Consider the following 14,665-nt stretch of genomic DNA (forward strand, 5'->3'; position numbering starts at 1 on the left):
ACAGAAATATTCTAAAATTTATTGTAATGATAGTTTCAAAGCCTGTGAATATACCAAACTAAAACAAAGCAAAACAACCCCACTGACTTACACAGTTTAAACAGTTTGTGTGGTATGCAGGGGAAAAAAAAAAAAAAAGCAGCTGGACTTCCCAAGTCCCCCTGCCAAGCGAGGTAACTGGCCCTCCCTGACTACAGTAGAAGGTCTAAGGTTTGTTATTCAGAGAAGTTAAAAACAAAAGGTCACTTGTCTCGAGGACACCAGGAACAGCTGAGATGAGGGGACTGTTGTGGAATCGGGGGAAAGGTGAAAGTTTACACACTGAATGTCCAGACACACGGTCCTCCTCTCCCACTCAGTCAGCCAGTGTGGACCCTTCAGGCCAAAGACGGGAAGGTTCTTCCTGGGAAATCTGACCAGTTAAGAGGAAAACAAACGAATGTTTCTGATTCTGGGAGGTCCCCGGTGGAACAGCCCAGCCAGTTCAGCTTAGAGTGACAGTCATAGTTCACAAATCCCACAGAAACAGAGAGGTTCTAATTAACCCTTATAATAACCTGCTCCCACAGATGAGAAGACATCACACATCTGACACAGCCTCTAACATGAAAAGACAAAGAGGAAAATAAAGAAATCAGATAAAGAAATCTGGAGGAAATACAGGTGACATGATAAAATTTTCAAGAAAAATATTCTACCATTAAAATCCTTAGAGAGGTGAGAGAAGATAACATATCCATAAAATTAGAACAGGATGCTATAACAAAGAAAGAACCACAGAGAAAAAGAAAAAGCTCTGGGAAATTAAAAGTATGATCACAAAAATAAAAACCTAATAGAAAAACTGGGAAATAGGGTTGACATATTCTGAGAGTAGGAAGAAAAAAGCAAGTAAATGGAAAAGAGCAAAGATGCGGCGCCTGGGTGGCTCAGTGGGTGAAAGCCTCTGCCTTCAGCTCCGGTCATGATCCCAGGGTCATGCTTCCTCCTCTCTCTGCCTGCTTCTCTGCCTACTTGTGATCTCTGTCTGTCAAATGAATAAATAAAATCTTTAAAAAAAAAAAAAAAGGAGCAAAGACCAAAAATAATTGTTTAGAGAATCCATTCAGTGGGTCCAATATTCAAGTAACAGGTGTTTTGGGTAAAAGAATATTTCTTTGATGGTAGAGAACCATCAGAAGGAGAACTTAACAGCAATTTTCAGTACTGAAGGATAGGAGTCTTTAGAGAGAAAGGGCCTATTACTTCCCAGCACAAAGGAAAGAGATCTGTTCCAAAGCACATCACTACAACATTTCAGAACATCGAGGACAAAAAGAAAATCCTGAAAGCTTCCAGACAGGGGAAAAGGGGGGGGGGGGGTTACCTAAAGGAAAAAAAAAAGAAAAAATGTAAAAAGTTACCTCACTTCTCAACAACAAAGCTAAAAGAAAATAGATCAATGCCCTCAAAATTCTAAGGCTAAATTATTTCCTACATAGAAATCTCTCAAATGAATAAATAGGTAATATAAAGATTTCTTCAAACCCACAGATCCCTCTAAAACGTACCTCTCATGCATACTTTCCTCAAGACATTATTGGAGAATGCATTCCACTAAAATAAGGAACAAAGCCAGAAAGACGTGTGTGTGTGTGTGTGTGTGTGTGTGTCCCCCGTATACATGCACACTATACACCCTAACCTAACCCTAACCCTGAGGAAGTCAGAAGGCTCCAAGGAAGATTTCTTCAAAAAGATGGAAATGAGAGAACATCTACTACAGGTGAACACCTGCGTAGAGATCCGGGAAACTGGAAGAGATTCGGGATGGATGATGACATGTATATATCTAGGAAGCTAAGCAAACAAAATAACTCTAGAAGAAGAGAAGTTATGCAAGAAAGAAATAGGAGTCAGCAGTGAACACTAAATATTGCTTTAATCAAGACGGTGATGTGACTATATCGAGATGATGGAGAGCAACAGAAGGCGTCCATGAGGGTGTTGGGTGGAGATGAAGAGTGAAAGGACTAAATCCTTATCAGATATAAAGGGAAGTCAATATATAATGCCTAAACTCAAAATAATGGTAGTAATGAGGAGGAGGAAGAGGAGGAGGAAGAGTGCCATAAGCATGGGACTTAAAGAAAAGGCTCTGTGGCAGAAGGTCTGCATAAAGGACTACCAGTAATTCTTTTCATCCCTCCATGTGCAAGTCCACTTCCACTCTCTTGAATCTGGGAGGGCCCTACAACTTGCTTTGGCTGATGGAATTTGCCAGAAGTGGCAATGGGTGACCTCAGGAACCGAGCCTGAGATGCCCTTCAGTTTCTGTTTTCACCCTCCTGGAAGGCAGCTACGGTGGGCAAAGTCCGACTACCATGCAGGACTGGGGGCTCCCCCAGAAGAGAAGATCTCTGGAGGATGAGAGCCGATGACTGGAAGGAAGCCGTTCCAGCCACCCCTGCTGATGCCCAGCCGTGGGGGTGAGGCCGGCCAGCCTGGCCAACCCCTCAGGAAGCAGAGGCCAGCCCAAATTGTAGAATCTTGAACAAATAAACAACAGTTGTTTTAAGCTGCAGGGTTTGGGGAAGGTTTGTTAGGCATTAGTAGATAACCGCAAGAAAAGTAAATGCCAAAAGAAAATGCTAAAAATGTTCTGAAGAGGCTGCCTCTCGGGACTGGAAAATGATGAAATGAAGGTGGGCCGGGCCGGCAACTGCCATTTTTCATAACAAATCTCATTCATAATAAATATTAGTCAACTCCTCGAACTATGTACATGTCTGACTATGATTTTAAAAAAAAAAAAAAAAGCAAACAAAAAACAAGGGAATGTGGGTGGAAGATAAAAGGCAGGTAGACAACAATGAAAGTGCTCGGGTCCTACAATCGCCGATGGCCAGAGAAGGTGCAGAGGACCCAAGACCACCCCGCTGCAAAGAGCCAGCGTGAGGAGTTCAACCTGCAGCAACAGAATACAAAGTCTGGACTTGCAGCCATCAATCCCTGGCACACTGCAGGTCCTGACAAAGGCCAGACTGAACAGAACGAGTTCAGACTTTTTTTAGGAGCCAGGCTGAAGGACTGGGGACAGAGGCCAGGCCGAGTTCAGAGTTCTTTCCAAGGTGGGTTCGGTGATGCTGTCCAGATTACACAGCCATCAGTGACTCTGTGTTCTTTCTACCTCAGTGCAGTCCCAGTTCTTATAAACCCATCACTGTTAGAACAAAACGGCATAGTCCCATTGGGGTGTGGGTAAAATGTTTAACTGCTTCCAAACCAACTGGTGAACGTGCTCTGCTGGGAGCATTCCTGCTAGCTCTTCCCATGTGTTCCTACCACCAATACCTACTGTAGCACTGCTGGGTGGTGAGGAGAAGAGAAAGTGCCCTTGCACTCCTGGGGCCAAATGCCCCTGAGTCTACTACAGTCACCCTTCATTGGCCAGTGCTGCATGGAGAAGCTTTCATGGAGTTAGTGGTCTGGGAAACTGTGGCCTCCACAGAGTGTCACCTAGCTTACTAAGTATTTTGGACAGCCCCTGGGACACTGCTGTGGTGTTTGGGAAGACTTTTCTCCTAAAGCTAGAGTGATATACTGGTAAAGCTTGGGCTTTGGAATTCTAAGACCTGAGTTGGAACTCCAGCTCAACTCGTGACCCCAGCTGAAATCAAGAGTCGGATGCCCAACTTACTGAGCCACCCAGGTGCCCCAGTGATTGAGTTTCAAAAGACACAAAGTTGCCGTCTGAAGGGAGCATCCGGGGAGGTAAACAGCAGGGAATTTTGGTTAGCAAGGGTAATATGTAGGGTGGGTTCAATATGGTCTATAGCTAACTGGCACTGAAGTATCCAGTTGATAAAAAAAAAAAAAAAAAAAAAAAAATGTGTCTTAATGAATTTGAGCTACAAAAACTGAAGACATACACTCTTTTTTTTTAAATTTTTTTATTTTTTATAAACATATATTTTTATCCCCAGGGGTACAGGTCTGTGAATCGCCAGGTTTACACACTTCACAGCACTCACCAAAGCACATACCCTCCCCAATGTCCATAACCCCAAGGACATACACTCTTTAACCTTGATTTAACCCTAAGAACCAAACTGGTACTACCTGCCATGGCTTCAAAGCTTTCTAAATATAAAACCTTATGTGACCCCTTGTATAGTTTGCTTTACCCTACTAGCAATTTTGGGCCCCACTTGTTAAGTATTCTGCAAGAGCTCAATGCAGTGTAGTAAAATACAGAGGTTCAGGATAATTTTGATGGGGTAATTAGATCTGCCTTCCAGGCTTCTCCCCTACCCTACCCTAAATGGATAAAAGGAATTTGTAGCCATTTAAATACTTTTAGATTATTCCAAATATAACAGAAGATTTATTTCAATTACCCAGCTGCTTTTCAAATGTTATGTTTTTCCACAATGGGATCACTTTTTGGTTCAGTGGTATAAGTGTTTTTTGTTGTTGTTTGCTTTTTGCTTTTAGTCAGTATTATAGACACAAACTGACCCCAATTTCTGGCACAACTTATAATTCTGATGCTTGTAAAAACAGCAGATACTTACTTGTAGGGTAAAGAGAGCTACAATACCATTTTCCTTCTTTACAGTCCAACAAAATTGAAGTGGTTGTGTGTATTTTGTTACTTTTACCACTAAATTGGTAGTGGGAGCTAAACCAGATTTCCCCCAGGAGCCAGCTTCAACAACTTAAAAAGTAAGAAACAAATATGATACTCAAAACCTTGATCCCCACATCTACCCATCGTGGGTAACTACAGGGAGAAGGACATGCTTCCCTTTCTTTTAGGAGGGAACCCCCTCATCCAGTCACATTGGTAGGGTGAATAATAAGAAAGTCTGGAGGAAGACTAATCACTGCCTCAAATTTTGTAAGGGCTCTGGAAGCCCTCAAATACACGGGTCATTTGTCAAGGAAAACTAATGCTGTCCATTTCTCTGGAGGCATGCAAAAATAACTGGTCTTGGCTAACTCCCCCAGTAAATACATAAGTAAATACATACATACAGGCAGACAGACAAACATAAAGGACGCATCTGTTTTGTTAGAAATCCCATAACTTAGGTTATCCGAACAATTATGCCAAAGCAATATAATGTAATTAATTACAAATGATAGACCAACATTAAGCTTAGGAGACAAAGTCTGAGAAAACTTCAATTTTCTCTCATCTCCCATACTGAGATGTCATACTGCAAGGTTGTGCAGTGGCCCAATGCACCATTTGCCTCTTCAATTACAATTAGAATAATGCAATCTGAAATATGAACTCTCATTCAAGATAATGAATCAAGTTGCATTATCCCTCCAAAGGAAAATATCCCTGACTGCAGGCAGGTTGCCCTCTCCTCCCATGCCCTCTGGCAACATTTATCGGAATCTCAGCTAGGGCACTTTTCACATCTTACCTTAGATTACAGTTGTTTACGCATAAGCCTTACACTGCCCACCAGACTGCAAGCTCCTTGAGGACAGGCTATATAGGTACTAAATATTGAATATGTCTCAGTATTATGCTAAACATTGTATATATTTAATATAAAGAATATTTGAATACATTTAAATATATTAAAGAATAAGTGAAAGTTAGGATTTGGTGGCCCAAAAAAGTAAAAAAAATACAAATACGACAGCTTAATGGGAAATCAACACTAGCAGTGAAATAGACATGATCTCATACAGTTTAAAAAAATATATACATACCTGTCTTAATAGTTCCTTTTTTTATACATATATATGAAATATAAATATATTTATAAAGATTTTATTTATTTGACAGAGAGAGACACAGTAAGAGATGGAACACAGGTAAGGGGAGTGAGAGAGGGAGAAGAAGGCTTCCCGCTGAGCAGGGAGCCCAATGTGGGGCTCAATCCCAGGACCCTAGGATCCTGACCTGAGCCAAAGACAGTCTCTTAATGACTGAGTCACCCAGGTGCCCCGTCTTAATAGTTCCTTAGAGACAAATTTGTTTTATGTTTTGATTCTTTTATGTCATATTGGTACTGGATAAAACTGCACTGCATTTGAGATACAAATTTTTAAAATATTATGTCATTATCAGTAGGCACCTGAACAAAGGTGCTCCAGGAAAATTAGTGCTCATGAGCAAATCAAATGTATTTACAAATATTAAATCAATTTTCTACTATCATAAATGAGAAAAATCATATGATTTCACTAGAATTGCAAATTCACTGTAAATATGGTCCCTGCATTTTCAGTAGGACTGGTTTGTGTGTGGGAGGGTGGGGGGTGGGTTTTTTTTATTAACATTACATTAAAATGATGACAAGAACACGAGAGAGAGCCGCTGGAGGTGGACAAACATGAACACTGTTCCTATAGAAAGCACAGCTCCCTCCTATCCCTGAGGTCAGTTTTAACACATTCATAATTTGAAAATTACTTTCCTTTCAAAACTGAGCTCTGTTCTTCATGGTATAAACTGTATCACTTGATTAACTTAAATGGTTCAGAACTGGCAATTATATTACTGCCTAGAGGAAGCAGCAGGTTACAATTACACAGTATTACAAAAACTAAAATGTCCTGAATTTTCCTTACCTATTGGACACCATTCTAAAGAACTGATCTATCCTAACCTATTGAATCCTCCAAAAAACAAACTAACAAAAATGGCATTGGGCAGATGCTATTACTGTTCCCCCTTTGACAGATAAGGAAACCAGGCCCCTCAGGGAAGGTTAGGTAATTTGCATATGGCCACCAGGCTCTCCGGTTTCACAGTCCAGACTCCTTGTCACCACATTAGAATTCTCAGGTTCAACTCCTGGGATCACTATGTATGATGACATTCTATGAAATGTTGTATTTTAAAGTATGTATTTTGCATTATAAGACAGGACTATTTTGCCGGTGAATGATAAGTTGTTATATAAGTATCTGTGAGTTTCCTAACATTTCTAGGTCTTAAGGAAGTGACTAAGACTCAAAGAAGTGTAACTGCTTCCACGAAAGCCAAAGACAAGTTAGGCAGAATGTCAAATGTCCAATCTCTCGTGCTAGTGACTACGACCTCATGTGATACAGATTTGTAATCCCAAACCATTCAGGAAGCATAAAGGAGTCATATTTAATAAATCCCAGTCCAATAAATTTACTTAATTTTAAAAATTCCTCCCATGTGGAAAAACACATTTCCTTTATATTCTACTGAGTACTGATTGAGTACGCATGATAAATTCAGGGATTAGTTCTTTGGCATCTTAAATTTGGGACTACTTTCTGTTTACATTGGCTCTCACTGCCATATAATTACCAAGGTCCCCTACGTAAGCAATCAGCAAGACCCTTTCAAGGTCCTCTATTGGTTTGGGCTCTTCAAATAACACCCGCTGACACAGAAATCAAATCACTGCTTGATTGAAAGTTACCTCCCTCAAGCTCTGTTGGTGTGGTCAGAAACTGTGTTGTCAGCAGTAAAGAATGCAATACTTTCTATGAAGAAACATCTATCCTCCCCTAGCCCTTGCTCAAAATGTTTATTACTGTCTCCACTCCTACTGTTTTATTTTTATTGGTTTTTTTAACTGATCACCTACTGGTGGTTAAAGTCTGTTCTTGAAAATGGCACTTCGGACAACGTTCCATTTTCTCCTGGCAAACCTGTCAGCAGGACTGTGGTGTAGAGGCTGTTTTCAGAGCTGCTGGCTTCAGTGGGCCATTCACATTCAGTCAGTCAGTCATAAGCAAAACCTCCTAAAGATAAACTCTCCACACCACAACGACCCTGGAATCTTCTTTATCTTTGCAGAGCTCCTGTCTAAAGAGGATCCTCTCATGGCTGGTTGAAGAGCACATCAGTTTCTTCAGACCTTTGACGCCAAATGATTACATGTCTGAGTCCAGATGATAGGACCTTCTCTGTGTTGCTACTTAGTAACTACTGGAACGCAGCACACAGTAGGTACTCAGCAAAGATGTGTTGATTGAGCGGAATGTTAGGGTTTGGCTAAGAAGTCTAAGCAAGAGGAGTAACATGCGGCTTCTGGAGTCAGACTGCCTGAATCAGTTAAAACTGCCTGGAATACCAGTTTTGCCACTGACTTGCTGGATGCCCCTACAAGAAACTATACCTCTTTAAGCCTAAGTTTTCCCATCTGAAAAATGGAGAAAATAAGAACACTTGGCTTGGCGGGTGTTCAGTAAATGTTAGCTATTATTAGAGAGAAAAATAATAAGTGGGCATGTAGGTGGCCATCAGTCACACCTAACAAGTTGCTGGTAAGCATAAACCATGGTTGTGATCAAGCTCATCCCTGGCATTTATCTTCCAGCTCATGACCCTGTTCTGGGCCATAGACAGGAACTCTGGAAGCTGAGACCGTAAGCCTGGGCCTTTGGAATGGCAGAAGATGGAGAGGACAGAATAAGCCTGGCAGAGCTGACCCGTGGTGGGGGTAGACTCTCTTCGTAGATGTGTATCTCTCAGGCCTAGAATGCTGTCCCCCGACCTGGCCGTCCAATTCTTCCCACTCTGATTCACCAGCTGAACTTCCAAAAGCACCACAGATACAGACACCGCCAACGGGAAGGCTGTGCTCTGCCACGGCTCTGGGCTTCCTCTCCCAGGACTCCACCTCTGCTTCCCAACATGGGCAGACATGTGTCAGATTTGCCCCCTGAGAGACTACTCACAAGCTGTGTTCACCCCAGGCAAAATATGCTTTTCTTCTAACACAAAATTTAAATGTCTATTTTCCCATCTGAAAACTTGGAGGGCCATTTAACTTACTTTGGCAACAGCTGCATCAACTGTCTTAAAATACTATTTTAATGAGAATAAGTGTTAATTCAGAAAATTAGGCACCTGGTTTGCTATAGCTTGAGAACTATCATCTGCCAGCTTTTCCCAGTCATACCTTATCAGTGGATGAGCTGCATGGTTAAGGAGCGGGGGGAGGGTAAGCAGGGCACAGTCTTGGGAAATTGAGGAGAAGACCACAGGAAAGATCTATACTTAGCAATAATTAAGCCTCAGATTAAGAATGTTAAGCATCCCCAAACTAATGAAAAGTCAAAAGTATAATTAGATTGCAAATTCACCTTCCAAAGGAAGGGTAGTCCCAGTTCCAATCAGTGAAGGGAAAAAGGCCTCATTTTGTTTCCAGTTCCTTTCATAAAACATAATGCTTTCAGTGCAGTCAGCCCTTACACAATTGTTTACATATCCCAGTTAAGGACAAGAAATCTTAGAGACAGTGGTAAGGCAAGGAGTCTGTGAGTCCAGAAAAACAACCGGCAGTAGACTGCTTACCAGAGCATTTTTAAAGTATTATTGCCAACAGTATTTTAGAAATGTTTATATACAAGCACACAAAAATAAGCAGCTGAATACTATGTTTTGATGGCACCAACCTCCTCCCTGTGTTAAATTAGAATGGTGGTTTGGACCTCTGTGGTCCCATGTGCTGGTCGTTGTTTTTGACCATCTCTTAGGCAACAAGTGCTGCTGCTTTAAAACTCACCAATATTCCCAACTTTAAGAACTAGAAATGTGATTTAATATTAACACACCTAACTTTGGAGGAATCAGATTCCTTCAAAATGAAAGTGAATATTTATCCAAAACCATGAGATTAATGGTGCGGTCTAGCTAATTGAAAATGAAACTGGAAATTAAAACCAATTTCATGTTTTAATCGGTTTGGAAGACTGCAAGTATTGCAGCAATGAGGCAAGTAATTTTCTTCTGGAAAATATATAATGATGTCATTATTTTGGTACCTATGATTCCAGAGATGGAGGAAATAAGACCGAGACAAATATTTGCTGAATGCAACAGATAGGTGGCGCTGTGACTCCTGGCGGATATGGAATGACACTCCAAAAGCCAGGGTTATTACCCAGGCCATGAAACATCGGAATTATAAAGTCAAACAGAAAGTCAAACCTTATAAAGGTGTCTGACTCGTAAAAAAGCTAAATTTTTCTGAAAGAAAAATTTCTGTAACTTCTAACATGTCCACTAATTTTCTATTTGTCTAAAAAAAGTTTTAAGTTAATACTTTAAGCATTTGCAAGGCTTGTCATTGGCCTCTATCACTTAGGGAAATTAAATTCTAATGAAATGTTGGCTTTCTTAAGTATAACGAGTTAATAACTATGCAACATAATCACAAATCCAAGGAAGCTTTGCGTTGGTTAACTAATGGCAAAATGTCAAGATAATTCCACTTGGTAAAGGCGTCCTTCCTCTCTGGCTAGAAATACTCTGTACTTGGCTTCAGAAGGCTTGTGTCCAATTTCTTGGATCCACCCCCTTCCTGGCTGCTGTACCAGATGCGGGTTACTTGGCTACTCGATTGTCTGAGATTTACTTTTCTTCTGGTCTACCAGAAGTTGTCATAGCTGGTGTCCGAACTCTTTCCAAGCAATACAAGGAAACTGGCAAAGTTTGTCTTCAGTGCCTACCACACTCCTGGTTGCCAGTTCCTGTTTGTTCTACACTCAGTTTCCACATCTATAATATGAGTTCAAATACCTACCTCATAGTATCGTTGAGAAGATTAATTGACAGAGTGCTTTGTAGAGGATATAGCACCATGGCTGGCACTTAGTAGATTCTATAAAATTATTACTGTCTCCTTCCCTTCCCATTTTACTAAACAGACAAATGAATGTAAATTATATGGCAACAGTTGGTAAGCAAACTTCTTCCAGAATATTTCCTTTTAAAAGAGGACTTCAAAGTGAGTAGTCTACAGTGGGATTCACAGGTCCCTTATTAGCCCTCCCCCACTGGGATAGAAGGTATGTGGGGGCTTTAGGCAGTGCCTGGATCATAGAGGGTAAGCAATGAGCCAGGGGGTCTGCAAGTTGATCCAGAATGCAGAGTAAATCTCACAAATATACGTTTAGGACTTTCAGGCGTGTCTTTCTTTAATAACACTGAAAAATACCCAAACAGCAAAAAACGGTCATTTACCCAGTCAAAAAGCATAACAAGATTTTCAGGGCTCAAGAACCAACTCAGGAACTGAGGGAGTGAGCAGTTCGCTTATCTTTTCCAACAGTTCAAAGACTACTGGCCTCAGTGACCAGCAATGAGAGGATTAACTTCTGGCTAAAATGACGGTAACTGAGCCCCAAAGTAATGTGTAGCCTGTGAACTCTTTCCTTGCTGGGAGGATCCTTTAATCAGTGCTAGCCAAGGAAAGAGTTTCCTAAAATGTAAATGAGAGAAGAGAAACAGAGGAAAAAGAAGAAACATCCCCCACTGCATTTCGAAATTCCCTAGCCAGAAAAGTGTATCCTATCTTTTGTTTCTCTTCTGGGGACGGCCACTTTTCACCTGGAATTCAGTCCCTGCCATTCCTAGGGTCTCCTTGATGAGGAAACTAATACCTTGGAAGGGCACCTAATTGGTAGGACATTATCACTCGGGATAGTTTAGCGAGGACTTCCTTTCGGAGAAACCCAGAGGGAAAAGTTACTTTCCAAGAGTGTAGGGCTCCCCGGGCACCTCCCTCGGACAGCAACCCTGGCAAGTCAAAGCGATCGCATGGCCCGGTCTCTGGCGGCTGGAAATGTGGTCACCGCGGTCGGACGGCACTTCACACCCAGCCCCCTCGCTCAGGCCCGGCCCGCGCGGTATCTGAAACGTGTTATCCTAGTACAAGACCAGAGACTCGAGTCTTGTGTAAACACCACGTCGGCCCATCCCCAAAAGATTCACTTTGATGCCTCTGTTGTAATTATTTATCTCGCATGTAAATCAGAATTCTGCTAACCAATCTTCATGTTTCTAATAAACAGAAAGCTGCCCCGCAAAGTCCTTCTCCTTGTGATTCAGTTTAAAGGTACGGTAACATCCTACACTTCCCTAAGCCGGCCTGCAGAGGACACAGCTCCGGAGACGACCAGCGGGATGATTTGTGTCACCTCTGAACACACGTGGGGACACCAGCTCCACAGGCGGGCACGTGGAAGGGACGCGGAACGAAGAGCAGTTATTTTCCAATCGGTGGGTCCGATGGAGAAAGATGCCAAACGCACTTTCTGAGCCAGCTGAACTCCGCGGGCACCTAATCATTGCCAGATGTGGGGAGGACGCACTGAGAACATCCCCGAGTCCAGGAGGAAACAACCCAGCCGGCAGCACGTCGACTTCTCGGATGGGGAAACGGCACCAGCCAGGAGGAGAGGTCCCGGAACAGAGAGTGGAGCGCCGCAGAGCGGAAAACTGACTCGGGGGAATGAGGATGCCTCCCCTCTCCTCGGCATGTTTTTTCAATTAAAAAGTTGGGAACTGGAATCCGTAAACAACGACTTACGGCTCCAAACTACTTTGCAGAGACACGATGGGGAGGGGATTACTTGCACGCTCCAACACCCCGAACATCTAGGTCTCCTGCCGTGCCCAACTCCGGAACCGAGGAGCGTCCCACGGGTGCACGCACGAACCCCGCGCCGCGCTCCTCTGGCCCTCTGCCCGGAGAAAGTTAAGCGCAGGCTTGCACCTCCGTCCCCTCCCGCGCGCCCCGAAGCCCGCCCTGCCGGCCCGCAGCCCCGCGCAGCCCGCCGCCGTCCTACCTTTCATGGTGACCGAGGAGACGCACGGCCAGTCAAGGAGCTCCGCGCTGCCGAGAAAATTCGCGCTGAACAGCCGGTCACTGCGCGCCCATGGCAGCCGCGCCGCGCGTCGGACGTCTGCGCTCTAGCCCTCCCTCGCCGCCTGCACCGCCGGCCTGCGCTCCCAGCTCGGCGCTCTGTGCCGCGGGGCTGCCGCGCGCGCCGCTCACCCCGGGCGGGAGGCGCCGCTCCCGCCAGCGCCCCTCCCCCTGGCCCGCCGGGGCGCGCGGGCGGCCGCGCCCACGCCCCCTCGCGCCCTCTCGCGCCCGCCCCGCCCTCGGGCCCGCGCTCGCCCCTGCCGGGCGGCTCTCTCGCCCAGTCTCTCCTCCGCGCGGTGCCTCGCCCCAGGGCTCCCTTTGCCTCGTCGGATCCGCGGTGGAACGAAGCTGGAAGAAAGCGTCTCCCGGGCGGTCAAATGTTCACCCGTGGTGTGCGTGACGGTGCTGTTGCTGGGCTTGTTTCTAGACCCCAAAGTATCTAGAACATGCGGTGAGAGAGTTGAGGAGCAACAGCGTCACGGCGGTGGCGGAGTAAGCTTATCCCTTCCCCAAACGTCTCTGGTAGGCATGGAGAGGGTCAGAAGATTAAACCAAAGCGAGAACGTCCTAGGTATTCCAAGATTTCAGGTGCGCTTGTTCACGCCGGAAGGGAAAACGGGACACAGGCGAGCGCGCTCACTGTCACCCGGGGAGAGCTGTTGCTAATTCCGCAATCACCATGAGATGCTCTCCTTACAGAACTCAGAGCAGCATTACAACTCTTAGACCGCCAAAAGAGAGATCAAAAACCCACTACTCTCCCCTCAGTTGGAATAAGTCACCCTTCTACCCACTGCCCCTGAAATTGATCTGAAATTGATCATATTGAAGGGGGCGAGACTATTGAGTGGCTTCTTAGAAAGTTCCTTTCATTGTGGCCCATCATGTAGTCCCAGTGTGGGGTTCCCCCCCCCCCTTTAGAAATCCCTAATCGGACCCATTTGTTGCTTTATTGCTTTAAAACATAAACTAAGTGTGAGTGGAGCTGTGGAGAGGGAGGTGCTGCGCGACTTCTTCCACAACGATGAAATGAAAAATGACCATATGCTTACTAGCACACCAAAAGCACTACAATTCTGCCTGGGCGGTGGTTGCAGCTTTTCAGATTTCCTCTCCTGAGGATTTGGTAGCACGTTGTAAACAACCCATTGATTAATTCTAAACAGGGAATTCTGCTCTAGAAAAACGTAGTGCCCAAAAAGGAATACATTCTAAATATTTTAGACTCTCCATTCCAGAAGCCTTCTTTCGAACATCAGGGAGACACTTTTACATGACTAGCAGAGAAAAAGACAAAAAACAGCACTTTAAGGGTTGATTAAACTACAGGGTCCCTAGGGACTTGCTCCATCCACCTCTCAACAAGGTACCTGCCTTGTCTTGCAGGGCAAGTAAGGGTTGCTAAAGAGAACCCAGATTATGCTGGGGTAGAGTAAATCCATCAGTTTCTGTGCATAATAATTTCTCCAGCTGAAAAATGGAGAGGATTTTGGCTCCAGCATTTGAGTTATAAAATTGTTTTAAAAACATAAATTATAGCTATGACAGCAAAAACAGTCAGTAAAAGAATATATAGATTAACTGGATTTCATTAAAATTTAAAACTTGTGCATCAAAGCACATTGTCAACAGTGTGAAGAGACCACCCACAGAATGGGATAAAATATTTGTAAATCATATATCTTGTAAGGGATTAATATCCAGAATATATAAAGAATGCTTGCAACTCAACAACAAAAAACAACCCACTTCAAAAATGGGCAAAGTACTCAAATAGACATTCTCTGAAGATTTACAAATGGCCAATAAGCATGGAAAAATGTTCAACATCTTTAATCACTAGGGAAATGCAAATCAAAACTACCACGAGATACCATTTTGTACCCATTAAGATGAATATTGTAAAAATAAAAATATTTGTTAAAAAGCAGAAAACAACAAATGTTGGCAAAGATGTGAAGAATCAGAACCTTGTGCATTGATGGTAAGAATGCAAAATGATATAACCACTATGGAAA

The 14,665-nt window shown here is 43.6% G+C and overlaps 1 protein-coding gene across 1 annotated transcript in view; it reads right to left on the reverse strand.

Annotated features, from left to right (window-relative positions):
* COLEC12 (collectin subfamily member 12) overlaps positions 1 to 12,778 on the reverse strand; it is a 194,658-nt gene extending 181,880 nt beyond the window's left edge. Inside the window, exon 1 of the mRNA XM_059139033.1 lies at positions 12,571 to 12,778. Coding sequence (XP_058995016.1) covers positions 12,571 to 12,577 — 7 coding nt within the window. The 5' untranslated portion in view covers positions 12,578 to 12,778. The remainder of the gene's footprint in view (positions 1 to 12,570) is intronic.
* Between the last annotated feature and the right edge of the window lie 1,887 nt (positions 12,779 to 14,665).

Source organism: Mustela lutreola, chromosome 11 (assembly GCF_030435805.1).
Source record: "Mustela lutreola isolate mMusLut2 chromosome 11, mMusLut2.pri, whole genome shotgun sequence".
Taxonomy (NCBI): domain Eukaryota; kingdom Metazoa; phylum Chordata; class Mammalia; order Carnivora; family Mustelidae; genus Mustela; species Mustela lutreola.